At 38.4% G+C, this 23465-nt stretch overlaps 1 protein-coding gene across 9 annotated transcripts in view; it reads left to right on the forward strand.

Moving 5' to 3' along the window:
* The window catches only part of LOC138180078 (uncharacterized), a 73773-nt gene that overhangs the window by 42618 nt on the left and 7690 nt on the right, over positions 1-23465 (forward strand). For 2 of the 9 annotated variants that reach the window (XM_069113529.1, XM_069113530.1), the window contains exons 7-11: positions 6500-6743; positions 9084-9304; positions 10713-10914; positions 13556-13912; positions 21253-21507. In XM_069113529.1, the coding sequence (XP_068969630.1) occupies positions 6500-6743; positions 9084-9304; positions 10713-10914; positions 13556-13912; positions 21253-21507 (1279 nt within the window). Of the gene's footprint in view, positions 1-6499; positions 6744-9083; positions 9305-10712; positions 10915-13555; positions 13913-21252; positions 21521-22888; positions 23098-23465 lie in introns of all 9 variants that reach the window. The other 7 variants (XR_011173194.1, XR_011173195.1, XM_069113531.1 and 4 more) reach the window with 7 other exon arrangements.

Below are 23465 nucleotides of genomic sequence, written 5' to 3' on the forward strand. Positions count from 1 at the left end.
GATTGAGAAAGTCACAAAGGAAGATTATTTTGTACAACTTTGATCGAGTTGTCAGAAGATCTTTAAAATTTGAACAAATTATGTATAACGAAATTGCTACCAAGTTTAACTATTCCTTAAAATTTACACAAGGATTTTAAGGAAAATATCGATTTCGCGCTGTTTCAACTGATTGAGACAAATCGAGATATTCCAAATTGAAACGAAGAATGATTTGGGTGTGTATTTTAATTTTATCGAGTTACATCCATAATTTCCAAACATGCCTGTTTTATCATAATCACTGCTCTAAGATCAGATGGTTTCTATGCTTATTTTTCAAGCCATCAACAACGTTTTCCTCCGCCTATTTTTGCGAAATTACTTCTTGTAACTTGCCGAGTACAATGCTAGCAATAAAGTGACAGGAGCTAGGTATAGTGGGCAGGACGTACACGTGAAAGTGGCAAGTGTGAATACCACGTAGGTATGTTCCTCGAAGGCCGAATGAGAATCCGTAATGTGTGGGCGCTCTTGGGCTTTCAGCCCACGTGCAACTACAACTACAGCTAGCGTTGCCACGTGCAGTGTCGCATACCATACACTAGGGGTGCGTAACACCGCCATTGATCCCCCATTACGGTGGAATTTACGGATTTTTTCATTCCCCTTTGACTTTTATTAATGACCGTAGCTTTACGATACAGACGAAACATCTACTATTTTTGAGAACTAATGTTTTAATTAACAATTTTAACTGCAGACGTATAGTCATAAAATGTGTACTTTCTCAGATTACATACTTCAACTATTTCTTTGTATTTTTGCTATCTAATTTTCACTTTAAATATCTACACTTCCGTCGTTCAGTGTAATTCTACATAAATATATATATATATATATATATATTTATATTGTAGGATTCAACCTCGAGCATTTCGAAATGAATGTTACTCACGTAGAAGATACTTGGTCGTAAAGTTGCTGCGTGCGTTAGTTGGTCGTACGATCGATACGCCTTCGATACATCCCTGGCTATATTAAATTTTTTCCTGCCGACACTTCTGCGACCTCATATGGTATCCATTGAAGCATATTGCGCAGCGATCAATCACCATAGGTATTTGCAAATAGAAAGCTGATATTTACCATAATTACTGAGCTATCGTAGTGTGATACATGCGAGTGAAATATGCGGGTAAATAAGGCTGCGTGTGACTTGCATCAGAATCGACAAAATATGCGTATAGAGTTTCTTACATCATTACAAAGTAAATACGGCACTTGAGTGATTCTGCCAAATGACTCACGCAATTAATTTCTTGGATTCAAACACAAGGAGAAACAATTTTTCCTTTAGTTTCTATCAGTCTGAAAATCTAACATCTATTTCTCTCTTTCTCCGACTTTGTTTGTACAGATCAAAGCATGAAGCTTCTTCTTATAGAATTAAATAAAATTATGAAGACGACACGTCTACACGCACTTTTGTACACATGTAAAAAGTTTTCTTCAATGATCTATAGGTAGAAAATTCCTAATCGTAACCTAAGCGTTTATCTATTCGACGAACTATATTCTTTCTTCTCAAGCCCGAATAAGACGCGAGTAAACGCAAAAAGTTTAAGCGGAGAAAGAAGCGTTCGTTGAACTTTCGCCGCACCGGTGCGAGCTGTAACTTCATTAGGCTGTTTACTCGTTACCATCCACTTTGCTTCTAAGAAATGATTTCGCTTCGCAAAACGAACCGCTTCGTCCCCTTTGACGTGTTGCTTCGAACTTGCTTTATTGCTACGTCGTGCCTCGAACGGGAAAGACTTTCGCATTAATGGACCGTAAAATTAGTCGCATCGACTTTGAACAAAGTTATCGCAACCTCTGAGCGACATTAGCCCTTAATTGATGCTATCAACCTAATAACAATATCGATACAGGTGCGCTCTATAATATTTTTTGCTCCACTATACCCATGGAATATATTGACAAAGTTTAGGTGGTTAAACTATGAGGCACGTTGTATATCTTAGTGACATTCACGTATCGTTACCAAAAAAAATTAACCAAACTATCCGGATACTTGTGAGCAGTCGTGTATGTGCCCAGCACCTTCGCAAACACGCTTGGAAACCAACTTTAAAGGCTTCGATAATATCAGCGTCCAATCGATTCGCCTCGATCGGATGGTGAAGCAAATTTAGAGCACAATGGCGAGCAGCATCCTCGAGACGCAATACATATCCGGCACATTATGGTCCCTGAGAAGATGGCAAAGCGGCGCAAATGCAAGACAGGCGTCGCGAAGCATCGCGGATGCACATGTACTTACTTACCGCGGCGTAGAAGCCATCAGCGAGGTCTTTGGCCGCTCTAATGGCGGATGTAGCGTCTGTCTTTAACGTGGCTTTCCCCTAATTTGCGTCAATTGCCGACACGGATGCCAGCCGGGCAGCGTAAGAATAGAAAAAGATACGGCGGAGACGCGCAGCGCAAAGTACGTCGTAAAGTAATTGAAATTACTGTCTGTCACCATGTCAGCCCCCGATATTCTGACATTCGAAACGAGCCAACGCGTATTACGTAACGCTTACTGTTGCACTTGGAAAGCGTGGTTCAGCCTTACTGACCACTGCTGTTCGTTGCTCGCAGACGCGGAAATGCGGGTGTCCCGCGTTTCTTGCCAATAGCATTCCGTCAGCTTCGAGGAACGATGCGTTACCGAGAAACTGTGACATTTCATCGTGCCTCGAAATCGCTCGCTTACTTTACTAGTAAGTAAATATCGCTTTCATTTTAGCAAACAAAAGCCCTTTAATGTTTGAAGAAAAACTTTAGCATTTTTGAACAAGAAATTACGTACATTTTATTATATATACGTACAAATTACAAATTTTTTCATATTCTTCTTAAACTTACGAAATTTATTCGAACGATAGAGAAACGAGATTGGGCCAAAAGTGACCCAGAGAACGTAACAGAATTAATGCGTCCGGACATGTAGTCGCGTTGACACGTAGGCACATATAGCTATCTATATAAGTACATACGCATTAAATTTCCCTTTGAAGCGTTTCCAACTACTGTCTCGTCCTATCGCGTGCAAGAACTTTAGCTAGCACGCTGGCTTTCGTTGTAAAATATTAGGTGGGTGTGATATATTCTTTCTATCTTTCTTAATATAGCCCTCGTTATATATGGTGATCGTATGCAGTTTTTCATCGCGTTCATGCTGGGCATCCGCAATGATCACGATTGCAAATGGACGTCAATATCCACTATGGTTTATAATCGGTATTCATTTTGCAATTGAGCAACTATCGACCGTTAATGGTTGAAGCCGTTCTCATCGGGCGTCGCGGTCACCCTTAAGAACTAGGTATACATTGGCCGAAAGAACCCCCTTCTATCTCTGTATACTGGTTTCCGTTCTCTTCCATCTTGCCTTGACCTTTTTTGAACGATGCTCCGCTCTCTCATCTTTACGTGGAATTTTCAAATTTTCTGTCTTATTTGAATTGGTAATTGTTATGATCCTCGTCTTTAATTTAGTATTTTCATCTATGCAAAATACGTTGTATTAACCCTTTAATTACGGAGAAGTTTCGCTTGCATCGAAGAGACGGGAAATTTTTACTCTTTTTGAAAGATTTTCAAACAAAATTTTTCGAATTTAACAGTATGAATTTAATAGGAAACGATTGGGTCGTAAAAATATAAAGATGGTGTAAAAACGACCTAGTTGATCGTCACTGGAAAGAGTCTCAGCCAGTTAGTTTGTTCGACGAAGTTGCAGGCTGAAAATAACTTTTTGCCATTCGAGCAAGCTCTCCGTTCTCATGAGCACGCATATGGTAAACCGTTGTTGGAACGTTAATATAACCAAAGGAGTACACGACGTGCGTAGGCCTGCCACGCGTTCCTCTGTCTATCCTTTGTTTTTCAACGGCATTAGGTCCCGTTAGCGTCTTTGTATGCCATATGGAAATTTCACGCAAACATTCACAGAGCTCGTCGTTATGCATTTCACTTGTGCGTGCAGGACAATGCCATCTTGGAATGCGTGCTGCTTCGATACGACTTTGTCTCTTTCACGTTTTTCCTTATTGACATCGATATATCCTTTTTCTTCTGTACGTTGTATCGTCTCGAACAAAAATTATATTATTATTCCCTAAATAAGTTAGACGGATATTCGATATTTTTAATTAACCATAAAGTGGATCTAAAGTTAATGAAAAATAGGAAGGGTATTGTAAAAGTAAAGTGTTTGATTGGAAGTTTTATATTCATTATAATAATATTTTGATGAAAGTCAATATTTCTTATATTAAAAATATATTGAATATACCACAATAATAGAGTAAATCAAGAAGGAGATTGGAAATTTTGGAATAGTAGAGTTTGTTGGTCTTCACTTCTGCAACACCCTATGCCCTATACAAATCTCTACAATGGGCGCGTTAAGATCACCTTTCAATCCCTCGGAACGAATTCATTGAAATACGACGAGACATTGGCAATGCTAATGGCCGAGTTAACATACAACCGTGTTCACGTGTCATATCGATCGTACGAACGTCGTCGTATGACTGGAGAGAGCTTCAGCCGAGTTAAGGTTAAAGACCATGATCGATTTTGAAAGGATTGTTGGCTTGTTTGACACGTTAACATCTGAAGAAATGTTAAAAGATTACATCGAAGAATCAGCATTACAGGTCTGTACGTATCTAATTTTATTGACTGTAAATCATATATATTTATTTATTTATTCATTTATCTATACCACAGCATAGTGAGAGATAGTTTTATGTTGTCTGTACGATTTAAATATGTATCTTGCTTTTTTGGAAGGAAATGTTAACTTTTAACCTCTACAGATATGATACAGACTGCTTCATGCAACTGGGCGTAGCTATGTTTCAAGTATCTAAAGTCTTTATCTCTACAAAAGACACAAATGATCAACAAGTTCGATTTAAATGTTATCTTGTATTAATCAGATATTTGTTCATTAATTATATGTAGATATTCGAGTTCCTATATGCGAACAAACTATTTTAAAAATTACGAGGAAACAATCATGCCAACATACATAGTTACATACAGAAAACATTATTTTATTGTTCAGTTTCGCTCCAGGGTTTATATAAAAACATAAACCACAAAGAACCATCTGACCTTATTTAAAATCGCTTGACTTCCATGCGCTTCCCACACGGGAATCACAATCGACGATTTCATTCTACCTTTCATTTGGCCTTCAACGCAGGTATCCTATGAGGTTGCCTCATTCTACCGAAGCTACGCCCCCGCATTTCCAGCAGGAAAATTGATCGATCATTTTCCGCGCGCTCATCCGCCCTAGCACGCAAGCTCCGTGACATTGGAAAACGCTTTTAAACGGTTATTCTCCCGAGTAGTGCTTTCCAATGAGTGCGTATTGGATATTTCAGTCGGCCTTGATTACTTCCCTGGCGTCGTTTGACCATGATGTGTTGGGCCATCGATTCGTGTCTTTAATTCTGTATAATTTCTAACGTTGTATACGCTTAGAAACTACATGTCTCATATATTTATATTTATTTAATATTAAATATATATATATTTGACTATTCTAAATCTAATATTCAATCTAATATCATGAAATTTATTTCAACATTTATTTACTTCTCTTGGACTAAAATCTTTCAAAAGAGAGCAAAAGTTCTATCGAAATTATTGTACTATAAGAATATTATATAAGTAGGTAACTTTATTCATAGCAGAAATGTTACATATTTATTCGTAGTACTTTACACCTATACTTTATGTAATTTCAAAGAGTTTTGTAAGGTCTTACGTAATATCTGTAATATTCTGTAGTATTCTTCTGTTATTAAATTACGACATAAAGCGTTGTAGCAAAAGATATTATTAGAGAGCTTGAATATAATTTACAAAATTGCGTAGAAGATGGAGCAATGCTCCACGGAATTTAAAATGATTTTTGTGCTTCGAAACAACGTGCATCTTTTCAGTAATATATTAATAGAATTACAAAATATTTAACGGGCAAGAAATTCAAGCATGTAATAGAGACAGATTATATATACATGTTGCTTTCGTTCATTGTAGTCAATTGTGAGAAAAAAACCTCATCGAAAAACAACGATTACGTTACTCGAACGTGAATTACGTATCATGGAAGTCATAAACAGGATCGCGAGGTTCTCACGTTTAATATATGGGATATGTTTAATAGGGTATTTTGCTAAGAATAATTGAATAAATTAGAGCGAATAATTTCAACGTTGTATGTAAATTTTCAGCTGGTATGTTTACACGGCATATCTACGTAAAATTCACAGTATATTTTTAAAAATTCATAGTAATTTTTTGCTGCCATATCTGTAACACAGTGCAAATTTTAAATTGTCTCAAATCGTCCATCTGCTTATAATAAAAAGAAATTGTAAATTCTCCAGATTAAGAAGCAGGAATAATTGCACGAATTTATTGATGAAAAAAAATTGTTACTTTACAGCCGCCGGAGAACGAGTTGCAGAAAGTTGGCGAACGCGTGCCCAGCGAGCACGAACTCAGAGTGCAGAGGTCTCTGCAACGACTGAACGTCCCGGATTGGTACAAGAATTCTCCCGCGGCTCGCGATGGTTTCCGGTTAAAGAGGCACTCCGACGCGTCGCAACACGGAGGATGGCGTGCATTGGGCTCGAAAACCACTTCCCTCTCGTCCCTTTCATCGTCTTCCAATAGACAGCCGACTACAGGTAACCATCTCCTTAATGATCTTTTTATATTAATCTTCCTTGTTCGTGAGTTTGTTCGTTTTTATTTACGATATTTCTGAGGATTATAGAAAAATGAATGAACAAACACTCAAGTACGAGTCCTCAAATGCCGTGAACAAACATTAAAGCACAAAACTTTAAGATTATGTATCACAGAGCTCAATATTACTTAGTGCAACATCTTTTGAATATTTATTCACGATTATTCAGAAGTGAATGCAGACTTCTAAAGATATTACTCCGTAAAAGCTCCTTTTTGCGAGAGAGTTTAATGGCTCTTGCTTTGAAATTATATAACATTGACTGGTATAAGGATCTCCTAAAGAAGATTCTCTTAACGCTTCAAACATAACAAATATAACTTCTCACAATCTTCCTTGAGATATACAATTTCTTTTGCTGTAAAAAGAAAACAAAGAATATTAAATATAATATTTATTATATCTTGAATACCACAAATTTTAATGCAGTTCTTTACGATGTTTTATGTTAGTATAAAGGAATTCGTGAATACGTGCTTACCAAACATTACATATCTTTTTTTCTTAATTTCCTTTCCTTTCTTTATTTTTAATTTAATTCTTTCTGCTTTCTCGCTTCACACTTTATTTGCCCCTAAAACGAAAACTTCTCCCCGACCTCCTCACTGCAGTTGGAAAACAGTTAAATACAAACGGAAAGTAGCCAAAAGTTGATATCAGGTTCTTCGAAATGTTATGAGCGAAAGAAAAAAAGGGCACAATAGTTGCCCATTGGGAACGATTCGCAATGAAACGGCGCAATACCAAGCAAATCGAACTCTTCTTCGAATGAAAAGGCGAGCAACGTCCGAAATTAGCACGTAACGAGAGCCGAGTATCGGCCAATTTCATTTATCCTCGTGTCTGCATCTCTCTCGCTACTCAAGCGACATAGTCTCGCGGATATTCTCTGGCTACGGTGAGTAACTGCTAATAGGAAGTGGCTAATAAATTTAGCAGGGTAGGTTAACTCGATTAATTCGGCCTTGCCGGGTAGTCGTCTGCTAACGACAAAGTCGAGGTCTATCCCGCCACGTTGTTGGCTGACTGCAATAGCAGCGCAGATCCCTTCTTTCGCAGGGTGGCTGGGAAACGTTCAAGGACGTTTCTAACGAGAGAATGCGATTTGTTAAGGGAGGGCTCTAATTACCAGATTTAAAGGGCTGGTGCCAATATGAGCTGCTGGCGCGGATCTGATGCTCGGTTGGTTGTCTGAAAAGGGCAAAGTTCGTTGAGACACTTTTTTTAAATGACGTCTGACCACGATTCACCATGCTCTCGGCAGTTTTGATTTTAACAGATTTATGGAAGATTATCTTTTGTAGTTTTTTTAAAAATTATAAATTTTATTAATCTTCCCCTCTTCTTCCCTTCTTCTTTCGATTGTTATTGCATCTTTCGTATTGATTTTCTTTGTTCCTTCTGATCTTAAGAAAACTCGTAATTGACAAACAAAACTCTTTTTTATTCTGTTTTTTTTTTAAATACAGACCTGGAGATATAAATCTTTCTAAATAATTTGAGATCAATTTTTTAAATTCTTGGATAACTTGTTCATTGTGAAAGTTAAAGTTTAGATTTTAAAAAGAGTTTAGTTTTTACTGAATTAGTTTGATGTTTCTAAAAGCTTAAAAATAGAATTGCCATATCTTAACATTATTCTTAATCCTATTTTTGCGATATGAGAGGCTACATTCATTTAAAGAAACAAATTTGCAATATTATTTTTACCCAGTAATATTTACCGACTACTCAAGTTTTTTCTAAAGTCTCTCTACTAATTGACACCAAGAACAAAGGAATGAAATTGCTATGCCTATCCCTGGGAGCATACACAAAACGTGTTTCACTCTCAGTAACATCGAGCTCAAATACCTTCGTAGCAGCTCGCTGGTAACGTCAATGTAAGACAGCTGTCAAGCTTTTATTCTGTCGTTGAAAAGTTCCCGGGCAACGTATTATTCAACGTGCAAAACCATCGATCAAAGTCTTCCAACATAATCCATTTCAAATCCGGATCAAGTAACAAACTCGCTTGTAAAACGAGTCAAGACGCCAACACCGTATCGGGGTATTACCATATTATTATTACGTCTATATTTATTTGTATTTGTTGACAACTGTTGAGTTCTAAGAATCGAATATACGAATTGTTTTACAGGATCTGATCAGGAAGTTTGGGAACGTTGTACAAGGTGTCTCAAATTTTATCAGCCATATTTTGACAGAAAAGTAGAATAAGGAAATCTACGCGAGATGTTGCGACTACGTGTTAATACGTTCCGATAAATTTGTTTAGGTGCCCTTCTTAGTCCAAGTCCCACGCCACCTGTATTCTCAAGATGGAGTACCAGTCTGCTAAACAGTGCCGGAAGTTCGCCAGCGAGTTCAACAAGGTCGTCTTTCAATCATCGACAGCCGTACTTGGGCTGGCGTTCTCAAGAACGGCTAACGAACCCGCGAACACCGGCAGAACGTCTTGCTCAGGGTATTCTTCCCCAGTTGCAAGCAGCAAACAAGGTTCGTATTAAAAAACCTTGAAAGTCTCATGTTACACCATTGTCGCCCATGTTTCTTTAACATTGCAATTTTAACGTTTCATAGCAGCTTTCCAACTTTACTTTTAAAAAATTACAATTACTATTCGATACATTTAAAGTATATCTTACTTAGGTAATATTTTCTAATAAAAATGTTGTTCGTCTTTCATTACCACATATGTAATAAGATTAAACTATTCTCTTTCGACTTTAAAAATATGATAGTAACTATTTACGAATATTTGACGTTAATGTTATCGTATTTTTCATTTTCTGAAACTGTTGTCAGATCCAAAATAATCATACCACTGATATTTTCATCATTTATAACAGAAGTAAATCTGCATTTACGATGTAAATATGTCGGAGATGATTAGTCGAATTTCCTCGTTCGAATAATCGTTCCCAAATCCGCGACATTTAGCCTCGAACCGTGAGTGACCCCTACCTCGCCTACGTCTACCTCGCTTTTCCTTTGTCCAATTTATTTTTAATTTGTGCAGACAGCGCGCAAATGCAATGATTTCTCTATAATTAGAAATTTTGGCAGAAATCCACATTCTGACGTCTCGTGACCTTTACAACTCGAGTACAAATTGTTATCCGAATCACAGACAACCCCTCCGCCCCAAGGTCGAACCATGCCGAGAACATTGTCCTACTTTTCAAACTTTTAATCAGCTTTTCGTTACCAAAAAATAGTTTTTCCGCGAAAATGTCTTTTCTCATGAACGTTAAAATCTGTTGAAAATAATCTTGGAAATTAGAACAATGTTTAGAGTTTTATTAAATTTGTTCTTCCAAGCTATTTGCATTTATTGACAAAGATATATCGCTAAGCGACGTTCTTTATTTTTAGCAACGCTTTGTACAAGGTATTTTGTGTCTCTATTTTCTAGCATTGACAATTCGGTGAGATTAAAAAAACTCTAAATGAAAATTTCGCTAATATGAAGTTGAGTTTTACAACGAAAAGCGAACACAGCATTGAATAATGGTATCGAAAGATAATTGCTAATATAAAGGTTTCGGTCGAGGAAACTTTGTAATTCGTGAATAACAGATTATTAGTTTATAACACTCGACACTGCGTTATTTTCTAGTTGTTATATCAATAATGAATGTTTAAACAATGATTAATTGTCTGTGTAAAATCGTGTATAGCTCTATATACAATAATTAATATCGAATTACATTTTTTGATATCGAGACTTCTGTTATAGCTCTTCAAATATATTAAGTTATTATCGTAGTTACTTAATTGATGATAACATGATTCGATAATTCAATATTAGTTGGTTATTAAGTGATATATTTCGATTAAACTTCAGAATGGAAAAACATAAGAAAATGGTATAGAGTAATAAAAGCGAAATTTTTGTTGGCAGCAGCAACAACAACAGCAACAACAACAGCAGCAGACAACGAATCAGCAGCTAGAGGTAAGGAACTCGATAAAGGAGGTAACCTCGGCCATTGTGCACTACGTGCAAAGCGGTCAGGAGGTTGGTGGAGGTGGCAGGCTGTCGCCTCGACCTCGACCTGAAGACTGGGACGACAGGGGCGGAGCAAGGTCGACCAGCCCCAGAGGTGAGCACTAAACAACCCCTGCCAAAAAAAACCATCCTACCACCACCACCACTACACCATTACTACTTTTACTCTCTACGACAAAGGTAATTTTGAGTTTTCCTGATCTGTTGATGTGAATTTCTTCTCTTTGTCTCTGCATCTTTACTCTGTGACCTAGACGCCTCTCTTCTTTCGTCTGTCTCTGGGTTTCTCTTGTTACTGTTCTTACACGTCTTGTCACTGTATTGTTACCTAACTCCCGATCGGAATGTCGTGAAATAAATTTTGCTCTTTCGCTCGTTGTTACTACTCACACACACACACACACACATATATATATATATAATATATAATATATATGTATAATATTCGACGTGTCTCTGATACGCTAGTTCAAAGCACTACCAGCAACTCTCTTGGCTGTCTCTTCTGTCTTTGTTCGTTCTCTTGGTTGTTTCGTGTTTACTAACGAAAATTGCTTTCAAAAACGCGGTCATTCAACAAAACCTTTGATGGTTAAAAACTGTAACGTACTCTCTTCACACCCGTGCAGACTCATTCATTCTGCGAATGCTGCGTTGGTTCATGTGCCCGCAACATCGTCCGGATATTTTCAAGGTGTCGCGACGCGGTGTTCTTACTAACGTTAACATGCGACAATCCACTCGTTCTTGTCCTGTTGAAAAAAAAACCCTTCTTTCTTCCTCTAATGACTTCAACTCTGTAGATATATGTATATAAACGCTTTCCTCGCGTTGCACAGCGTAGATTTCTCTTCGATCAAGCGATCCACTATATCTCACAGACTTTTCGAGCAGTCGTGAAAATTAATCACAATGGAACAAAAAATTCGGTCTTACGATTTTACAAATTTACGAGGTGTGACAGTAATATTTCGAAAATGACACGTATATAAATTTCATGCGAATATCAGGTCATCGCCTTCAAAGTATGTAGTTCCTTTGAGATTTAAGTAATGTAAAGATGGCAGCTAATTTTTATTTTCGGAGGACGGTTCCCGTGAATTTACGTCCACTTGGAAGTAGTCTTGGATGAGACTAAATGATCCGGTAAACGTCATACGAATGACTCATGTAGTGTCGAGAAGTGAACTCATGCTGTTTTGGAATTCTTGGCTTCGATGTACAATCTTTGTATTTCGCATGCTGGTGAAGGGAAGATCGAGATATACTGTCTTGTTCTTGCAACTTTGAGGAAAACAGAGTTAGCCTTGGAACTTTGTCACATCTCGTATTCCAAGACATCCCACTCATCTCCTACGACTACTTTTGTCTTCGTAGTTACAACAGTGACTCTGAGTTGTAAAAGGGAGAGAAAGAGAGAAAGGGAGAGAGAGAAAACACAAAATCAATTTTAGTAACGGAATTATTCTTCATGGTATTCGCGAGATGATACCATAGATAATAGGAGATGCGACATAAAGAATCCTTCTCAGTGGAAGATATCCCGTATGATCGACATCAGCGAACCAACGAAGCAGCAAGACCATTGCCACGAAAATTCCCGTAATGGTGTTCACCGACAGCCTTGACACCGAATTGTATTTCTAGCGCGCGAATTCGTGAAGCAAGGTCGAATCGTGGCGAGGGAGGAAAAAAACGATGGTACAATCGGGGGGCGGGAATGGAACGTCTGCTCGGCTATTTCTCGACTTCCATCCGACGACCACCGCGTGTGTCATCCGTTCCCTCAGTCTGCCCTCATCTTTAATCGCGACAGTCTCGACGAAAGTATGCATACACATAGGCGACCGACCGTCGGTTGCTATTTCGACAGCTTTGTACCGACGTGGCCGTCCTGCTACGAAAATAGATCACCCTGAAGTTTAAGTCACACCCCTCTGTCTCCATATACGTTTGTCGGTGCTAGCGAACTTAGCCGCTACTCTGTCTGACCTTAGGACAAAATTAAAACAAACATCGTGAACAGGGAACGAAGTGCGAAGATAACGCGCACGTGGTCAGCTGTTACTACTTCGTATACTTTTATAATACACACGATATCTTGGTCGTGTTACGTCGACGTTACTCATCCTGTTGCGTATAACTCGGTGTATAAAGTCCAATGCGTGACACGCCTCGAAAAGCATCAGCGACGTCCAATTCTCAGAGCGACATCCCCGAAAACCTTCACGTCTTACCACGATATTACACTAACTACATACTATCATAACATGGTTTGTCGATCACGTATATGTGTGTGCCGATCCGCTCAGCTTGATTTGCGTTGTGATTAATACTTCCGTGTTAGAGCTTGACTAACACGATCTAATCAGAGATTTGTGTCGTGTTTAAGAACAATACTCGAACTGCCGAACTGCTAACTTCGTGTGTTATTAGTATATAACCAGTTTATACAAAAATAAAATAAGTCGGAAATACACAATTCTTTTTTAAACCGAACAAAGTCATAATGTTACGGTTGCAGAAGATAACTACGAATTGCTACGAATTGTTACGAATTGCTACGTCCGTAGAGTTCTATGCCGTTACTATGTTTTGCTGTGTTACCCGTAGTCGTTTTCCCAGAAAGGAATCGCGGATCGATCGTAAAAGAAGCTACCCAAAAGAACACACACCGCGCTCGCCCCGTTGGCTTCTTCATGCCGCATCTAATGAAATGAAACTTCTCCTCGAAGGGAGCGTGAAGCTGTGTTGGATGGAGAGCTCGTTCGTTGGCATGAGACCCGCGGAATCGCCGGAGACACCGATGAGTTTGGCCACGGAAACCGACTGCTGTCCCGGATGCAACGTCACAGCCACCGAGTCATGCAGCTGCGTCGATTCCGCGATTTCCGGCCTTTTCTGGGATTTGACACCAACACACGACGATGGTCAATACCAACAGCATCAACAATATGAACAGCAGCTAGGTGGCGGCGATAGTCTTGGTCCATCACCGTCCTCCACACTCAATTATCACCATCACCATCATCATCATCATCGTCAGCTTCACCATCAACAACAACCACAGCAACAGCAGCGTCATCACCGCGGTGAGTTGCTGCTCGCCTAGCGGAAAATCAAAAGCAAACGACATCAGACAAGAGAACACGTACAATTGCGAACATTCGTCAACAAAGAACACGTTCGGTCGCGTTCCCATCATACCAGACGATCCCTCGACGCGTCCCTCACGATCCGTCTATCTAAGCTGACGAAGACGATTCACGTCGCGCGTCTGTACGACTATTTGTATTTCCGAATTCGATGTGTCGACGAATTGACAACGTTGTTTGGAAGGTCGGTTCGTTTCTTCGATGGTTCTTCCGTTTCCTGTTTCAAAGGAAATCTTGACGAAATTCAAGTATGTATCTAGTGGTTGGTAGGCTGGCTAACTACTTGATAACTATTAGATGGAACGCTCGTCAGCGTTAATTTGTTCTTTAAAAGGCAAAGGGAGAAAGTTAGCGGTCTTCGTAACGGACATTTTGGCATACCAGTAAAGAATATAGGTAAATTGTTTGGAATGCTGGTTTGGATGAAAGGAGTATGATATTTACGTAATTGCAATACGTAATGACATTTTACTTCAAGCCTTCTTAGTCGCGATATAATATTAATACGAATTTAACGAAATACATTCGTAATTTTTTACTTATCTTCAACTTAAACTTTCCCAAACTAGCAGAGTTCAAGATTCTGAAATATCTAATTGGAAAGAGAATTCTACGATACTCGATGTAAGACACTTTAGTATCGCTGCGTAGAAAATTCTTGAAGAACATCGATCGTTAAAAAGTCGCTTTTTTTAGACGTATTTCCGACATATCAAAAGTTATATGTGATATCGTATATTAAAATCTGTTTTGACGCGTTCCCGTCCTCTTGTTGACGATTTCTTCTCACGACTGATGCGTGTACATAGTCCGTGAGATTCTTCGAAGGAACTTTGCTGGGAGCAGTGAACGATCTTTGGAAAAAGGTTTCTCTGACGTGTTTCTAAGACCGTGGGGAGCCTACAATCACGTCGATTACGTTTGTGACGCACGCCATTGACTCGGGCTGCTCTCCAATTGTCAGCTATTCTATTCGTTTCCGTCACAAGCTTGTCACGATCTCACGATCTCCTCCGCGTGACCGTATAGTATTTCTTCATGCTTCAAAGAGTTTTGGTAAAACCAAAGCCGACGTATACGTCGAAACGACAAGGTATCGTATCGATTTCGATCACGGAACGAATTTATTTCTCTACCTTGTTGATCGTAATTAGACACATGCCAGCGTAAACGATTGATTACGAAGTTTCGAGCAAAACTTCAGCAAAATGTGTGTATTTTTCTTCGGCTTCACGCACACTTCCACTTCTTTCTGTATATAATTCTTATGACGAGAGATTCTGTAGAAAGCGCGAGAATTTTTATTTTTCTACGAACCATGCAAAACACCATTCGTGTACATTATATAAGATACCCATCAAACGTTTAAAGATCGCAGACTTTATCGTGTCCTTGTTACGCAGCTTTTGCACCATTTTTTTGTATCTTCTCGCGGTATGCCATTTCTTCACGCGTTTGTTTCTCTTGCGTAGAATAACGAGCAACTTCGAGAAGTATTACAAGACATAAGGATGGTGTCGCAACTGTGTTTGTTATGCAAATTATTCTTCTGCAAAGGTTGTTAAAGAAACGGGTTATTGATAGAAGATCGATGTAAAAATTGTTGAGAAGATTGTTGCATGTTGTTGAGAAAATATTCGCGTTGCTATGTTTCTAGGGATAGCTTTTAGTCTCTTAATTACGTAAATGTAATTATTCTTGTACTCGTAACGCAGAAAGCACGTACTTCAATTTGCATTTTCGACGCTCAAACATTCGACACAGTGAAACTTTGTTTATTTTCAATCATGCACGATATACACAGAAGAAAGTTGCCATGTATTTCGAAAATTGTATAGTACGGCAAACGGAAGCAACGAAATATAAATATATATAAAAATAAACCATTCAGTATAAACAATATATGTTTAATCTCAAATACGGTGCAATGCAGATTAAGTTTTCAAGATTGCATCCAGAGGGAGCAGCGTTTCACACAAATTTTGTCAGACTTTTTTTGTTTTTTTTTTTTTGTTTTTTTTTCTTAAAATCAGCGTCGAAAGCTACTTCGTTTGGGTCTAATCTTGTTTAATATAATAAATAAGTAGCCTGTAATTTTGTATCGCTTATACAGCAATAATTAAACTCCTTTTGGTGGGAATTTCACTAGCAGTGCTTTCATTATCAGTATAGGTAAAAAGCTCGCGACTTAGTAAAGATCAATGCCTCTAACGTTAGGCGTCTGACTCGGTCGATTTACTATCTGGTCCGCACATTAACTTTTCATTTAAAAACAATGTCGAGATTAAAGTTTTACGCCCACATCGATTATCACAATCTGTCTTCTTTTTTTCCTCTCCGTTTATCGTTTTCGTCAGCTTGCTATACTCGTCAACGTCCAGCTATAAGTTACTACTGCTCGAGGGTCTGGATTAATTCCCAAACACAAACACACACACGCACACGCGCACACATAGAGCACGTATTTTCGTAATAAAACTGAAGCACATAAAACACAAGAGTAATTCGAAGCTTTCGATATCGACACACTCTCTTTTGGATATTTTATGATTTCTTGTTTAAAATTCTCCGATTAACGTCGATTTTGAATCCAAAAGCAACTATTCGGATATTTATGAAAATTATCGACGTCAAAATTGATTTTCTTAGAAGCTTGACACGCGAGATGTTATTTTAAGAAAAATATATATATATCCCGCGTATCAAAGATTCTTGCTTTATATCTATAAAGATCTATCTAGAGATTATATCTATAAGAATCTTCTCATCGACGTTCCGTTCGTAAATGTGTTTTCGTCATTCCACAACGTGGTCTCTCGACTCCGCGTGTCGACAGACCTCCTGGTAGACTTTCTACAAGCCTCGTTCATTTATACGATACGATTACTTCTTCTTTTTTTTTATTTATCGTCACTAAACAGAGAACTGTCTTGTAAATTTTGTTACTTTGTTACAACCGCCCCTCGTCGTTGGAAGACTCCATGAAGAAAAAACCCTCCCTGTTTGATCCACGAGTATCTATCCACCTGTCTTTCTTTTTCACTTTTTTCTCCGTATTTTTCTTCTTTTTCTCTTTCGTTTGTTTCTCGTCCCTTTCGCTTTTCATATACAGAGACGGACATACAAATCTCTCACCATTGTATACACCTCTATGTAATTTTTGTGCGGAACCTACCGTCGCAGATATAGATATATATATACATATATATAGTATGCTAGTAGATTCTCCTCCTTTATTATTTCTACTAGTAGTAATTATTTTTTTTTTGCGTTTCATGTATGTTTATGCTGTAAAATTGTCGACGTATACATGTTACCTATAGCTACAGAGCTCAGTATATGACACGTATAAAAACTTATATATGTATACATACAAGAAAAGTAGTTTACGTACCATTCGTATACACCGTTCATTATTACCTGCAAACGCGTTGATATTATTATTATTATTATTACTACTACTACTACTACTACTATTATTATTATTATTATTATTATTATTATTATTATTATTATTATTATTATTATTAATTATTATTATTAATTATTATTATTATTATTATTATTATTATTATTGTTACTTCTTTAATAACGAGTGCAGTGTTCGCAGAACCGACGGTAAAAATATGCCGCATATATATATATATATTTACATATACATGTATTTACTTTTGATCGTTTCTGCGTCTATTTTCTTTTCGTCTTTTCTTTTTTTTTTGTTACTTTTCTCGCGACTGCACGTTTTGTGCATTATTGTTAACTAGAAAATATGAAAGCTGTATCAGCTAGATCGTTCGCGTTCATCGATCGATCGATCAATCGATCAGACGAGGAATCGTTCGTTTGCTTCTCATAGCGCGCCGATCAGCGAGTTCATACGCGTGTCTCTCTTTCTGTATACTTTATACTGAACGGTTCTGCGTGCCGGTGCTTTTTGCCTTTCTTAAGTACATAATTTCGTACTTATTGCTCGGACACACCAACGATTTATCATTTCTTTGTAGAACGTAATTACCCTTGACAGCAATAAATTATTGTCATTTACCTTTTGTGTTATTTGCGTTGTTGTTGTTTCCGCCTCCTTTATATTATATACCCTATATACGCTCTTCGATATTATAATGCATATTCTTCTTTAATCTTTCTCTCTCTCTCTCTTTTTCTCCAACCTCTTCCACCTGTATCTCTTTTTCTCTTTTTACCAATTTCTTTCAGTTTCGAGAGTTTTAGCCGAGGACATCGCGTTCCTCTTCTCAAAATATACTGTACGTCTCTAGTCGAGTCTGTCTGCCATATGCGCATACATGCAGGATAATTGAAAGAGATTCAAGAGTTTTGAGGTTTATAGTACTCGTAGTAAAGGATAAAAAATACTTAACCCACAACTATAGTTACCCCGTGACCTACGTCGATTAATCATTTTTTCTTCTCTCGGTGAGAGCTATGAGCCACTAAAGTCTCAGTCTTTTTTATCACCCTGTATACATGTATCGATTAATTTGGCTGACGCACTCTGCTTGTGTCGTCACGGTAAGTGCTATTATTCGTTTCGCCGTCGTTGCTTTTGCCTTTCGTTCGTTTCGTTTCTCTCTTTCTCATTTCTTTTTTTTTTTCTTCTTTTTTTTCGTCACATAGAGATACGTAGTTTTATTCGCCACAGCTTGTTCTTGCATACGTCGCATCGCTGAGAACGATTCGCGTTCGCGCGCACGTACACACATATACACACACATATATACAGTGTGTACACTCATACGTTCGCGTCGGCCTGATATATTTTCAGCCGGAAATAGAGCGTGTAACAATAAAACCGTTCCGTTGTTGTTCCGGCGGGGAAATAAGAATCGAGGCTCGTGTGTACGTGCACCCGCGCTATCTACATGTAAAATCGTTGAAAACATTCGAAACAGAGAAGAACACCAAACACTTTTCGACTTCGTTTTTGCCTTCTGCGCTTTTGCGAGGGAAAGTGGTCGCAAACGCCGCAATTAGGCTAGTGTACGAGTATCCGGTAGCTGTGTAGAAGCGTGCAAGTAGAGTACATGTAGAAACGTAGAGAAGTAGATGAGAGGTGAAGAAAAATCGAGGGCGTCCGTTATGTATTTCCCCATTTCCTCTCCTTTCTTTCCTTTTGCTCCTCTTTTTTCTCATTTTTCTCCTCTTTTTTCTGTTAATAATTAACTCCGTTTTGTTCCTCTTCGCACACACCAAAGATGAGACCACGTATATGTATGTACGAAGAATTTCGGAAGATACTGGCCATCTTCAAGCCGGGTATCCACTAGATGCGTATTTTTAACAAACGCGCAAAATCATCAGCATCATTTAGTAGTAGCATCGATGCTACAAAATCGCTACGGAGCCGGAACAGCGAATTAATTTCTTTACGTTCGCAATTATTTGCCATTTATGCGTGCTTTGCATTCTTCACGAGATAAATCCACATCAACGTTCGCGAACATTCGCAGACATTCTGCATAGTCATTGGATATCCGGCTTTACAGATCATCTGGGAACGTTGAGAGTTTGAGAGTACGAAAGAACGTCTCATCGAACGATTCGATTCGCAGATTTTCCTATTTTCTTTTGTCTATTTTTACGAGCGACGCGAGCTCGAGTTTAAGATCGAGCCAACGATACCGCTGGAAACTTTCGCTGAGACGAAAGGAAATTCTGGGTGCCCGTTACGAGAGAAACTCCTGAAAGGATGTTCGTAGCAATTGCCGATGTTCTAAAAACACTTGAAACGAGTCTCTCTTTCGCTTGATCGAGGTAAGAACGCTCACGTATACGCGAATGGCGTCGTCGAAATTGATGTAAGTTTGTGCGTGTTTGTTAAGAAACCAGCAACGTTGTCGAATTAAACTGTTCGTTCGACTTGACGAACATAATGGACGGCACGTGTAAAATGACAAAGTGAAAATTTGACGTGGCTCTCAACGTGGTTGTACCATAAGGGAGAAAAAGTGACGCGTGAAAGGAACCTTAACAAACATCCCCAACGAGAAACACGTGACGAGCACCCTAGAATCTTGATGGTCGGTCGAGAGGATCTTCGACCTTTTCGCGTACACGCTTTTGGTAAAGGACGCTTCAAGTGGCGATCGACGATGCTCGTTATAGCGCGATCATAAATTTCGGATAAGAAGTACTCTACCAGTCGCGGATATTTGCCCATACTCATTTGAAAGCTTGTATCGTTTATTCTTGCGATGTACCGATACGAAACAGAAATATCTTATTTAAAAAACCAGATTCATTTGTTTAAATTGGAAAGAATTACTTAAGTATAATGTAGTATGTGACTATTATAGAAAGTTTGGAAAGGTTTTTTTCATTTTTAAATAAGATTGAAAGAGTCTAGGTGAGTCTAAAAGGATGAAACAAGAAAGTAAGAGGGTGTGGTTTGTGCAACAAAGTCTACAGCTGGTCTACAACTGGTCGCTTGTTAACTTGCCTAATATATCAATTAATAAATTAATGTGCAAGAGATGGTGTCTGTTGCGAATTTCCAACAAGCCACGCGATACGGAATTCCAATTAAACTGCGCTCAATCATATCGTAAGAAGATATTGAAATAATAGAACTGTTAAGTTCAGAAGATTCTGAACTCCGCCCAGTCGGTTCGAGTACGGTTCGAGGATTTCTCCGACTACATTAACTCCTCCATCATCGATAGCTACTTGAAGGCTCCTTTGTAGCGTTGATTGAACCAAATATACAAAACGAGAAATATGAAATCGATCGTAAGACAGGACCGAGCATAAGATAAGACGACTGAATAATTCGACTAGAGACTGGACTGGTGTTTCCCAACCTCTTCAAAGTCGTGATCCCCTTTTGTAATAATCGAATAACTTGTGGTCACTTTTCACATTGTCATCGAGAAGCAAGGTGAAGACAACGCGAAATGAAAGCTAGCTATTCGCAATATCGATGCAGCTTTAAAAAAGACTACGTTAAAAGAACTCGGCCAAGGTAGAAATTTAAACCAGAAAGTTCAAGAATAAAAAATAAATTATCAACAACAATGATATAAGTAAAAATATTTTGCAATCCTGTCGGGGATCACGACTTATACGCCGGGAATTAAACGGACAAATAATTAGACTCGACGAATGAATAATTCAACTCGACGAACGAATAATTCGATCGGACGAACAATAAAAATTTCAATGAGGTATACGTATAAGACGGACGGACAAACGTTTCGAGGCCAAAAGGATGACGCGGACGTCTCAGTCTCTTTCTTGACCCCATGCATGAAACCGATTAGGATCGGGCCAGAGCGATACGGACGAGGCGATGGCGACGGCAGCTCTTCTGCGGAACAAACCGAGCCCGGGTTCCACGACCCTGGAGGACGTCCTTGACTCCCTCCTTGGCCTGCCATCCGCGTCGCGTACCCCGAGTCCTGGGCCAGGGCCCGTCGTAACCGGTACATCCGCCACCATGCGCCATCGAACTAACATCGGCCAGGCTAATGCGAAAGCCGGGAAGAGCTGCAGCGACCTACGCCAAGACCTCCAAGGTAGGAGGACTATGTAAGTTTTCGTTCTGAAGCGGTTCCTCTCGAGAGAGAGAGGACTTGAGAGAGGCTCAAAGAAATTTTAATCTACCATTTTCCCTTATGCGAATCTCTCTGTTATATGTATGTATATCTACGTATGCGTATCCGTGTTGTACAGGCACAGCGTGGTTTAAGAACAAACGTTAACATAGATGTTTGAAATAAATTAAGATCTCGATATACTATTCTACGTACGAGAAAAGATTCGGTGGAAAGTTAATTATACGTGGAACGTCGTAGAGGAAATTAATAATTCATCGAAAGAAGATAGAATCAATGTTTGCTTAATATTCCTCGCGTGACCTTTTCATAAATATTTATTAAGCTCATAGGGTAGAGAGCTCGCAATATCTCCGTTAAAATTTAGTATGGAATCTCATTTGAAAATATCGCGGAAATGTAACAAGTGATTTTCAAAAACTGGAGAGAAAATTTAAAAGAAACATTTCCTTCGTTACTTTTGTTTTTGCGTTATCGTCTTAATTGAGAACCATGAAATTTATATGTTAACAGTTGAATCGTAAAACTACACTGTGCGTAAATGTCGTCCTCAATTTATGCGCTCGGCTTGCGTTTCTCTTCGCCTCGTCACCATTCACCCCTCACACACACTACCTTTTATCTTGCTCTCTTTTCTGTACATATGTTTTTTCATGATCTTTCATTTTTTTCATACAAGAAAAGTAGTACTTCATGCATATTTCTATCAGAACGTGGAAAATTATTATCTTTATTCTACGATTTTGAAAAATCAAATTGCGTCTTTGTCAAATCTTTTGACTCAAAAGTGAACATGAAAATGTTTCACAATTAGCATAATTCAGCACGAAAGAATTGCGTAGTTTATATTTATATAGGTATAGCTTGTGTTTTGTAGTATATTTTTTATTGTTTCAAATCATTCAGAACTGTGATATCCAAAACGTAGATTTAAGTCATACTTTGCTTAACTTGAATTTCCTTAAATTTCTATCTATCAACTTTTCAAGCATTTTCGAAACACTGGATACGAAATTTCGAATTCTTTTATATGAGAGAAACATTTTAACTATCTGGAGCAAAAATGCTCTAAGACGCCGCTACAAGATACGATGCAGCAGCTGAACTTGCTGATCGAGATTGTCTTTGCGTTGCATTATTCTCTCGCTGTGTTTCCTTTGCCTCGAGATCGCTAGTCTCCTTGTCAACCACGATCGATGACGAAGGGAGAAAAACGAAAAATAGAAAAGGGCGGAAAGAGAAGCAAATCGTCGGGCAACGAGGAGAACGCGAAACGGAACATCAATCCCCTGTTTATTTTTTTCTTTTCTGTTATACTTACGTTGATTTTACACCTTTGCAGAGAAAAAACAGCGTCTAAAGTTCAGGGAGGCGGAATCGTAGCATCTCGCCTCCCCTGAATTCAGACGTCTCGATGCGAGGCTTATCGATCAGAGACGAATTTATCGGTGCTGAAACTAACCAATCTGGGACTCGGAGAGCTAATCGCATTTATGACGACAACCACCAAAAACGCAGAAGACGCGAATCTTTAAAATATATATGAAATTAGTAAGGCCTTTTTCAAGATTTTTGTCTTCGTTGACTTTTACTGACTAATTTTCTTTTCTTTTTTTTTCTTCTTGGTTACTTTAAATTTGATTTCTATTTCTTTTTATCTTCTTTAATCTCGCGTTAACAGTTTTATTTTCGTTATTCGCACTACGGGAGCTTGTTTATTAAAGGCACTCGGGAGGATAAGCTTATTTTTTATAAACGACCACCGTATAATATTAATTATCTTGCAATCATGCAACTGACACAAACGCCTGATCAAGCGGTTGATCTTTGACGTCTGTCAGGGATACAATCGATGCTAACACTCTGCGATCGCAAACATTATGGTAACGATATTCATTCATTTCATGTATACGTAACAT

Source organism: Bombus flavifrons, chromosome 5, assembly GCF_040668555.2.
Source record: "Bombus flavifrons isolate JBK064 chromosome 5, iyBomFlav1_principal, whole genome shotgun sequence".
Taxonomy (NCBI): Eukaryota; Metazoa; Arthropoda; class Insecta; order Hymenoptera; family Apidae; genus Bombus; species Bombus flavifrons.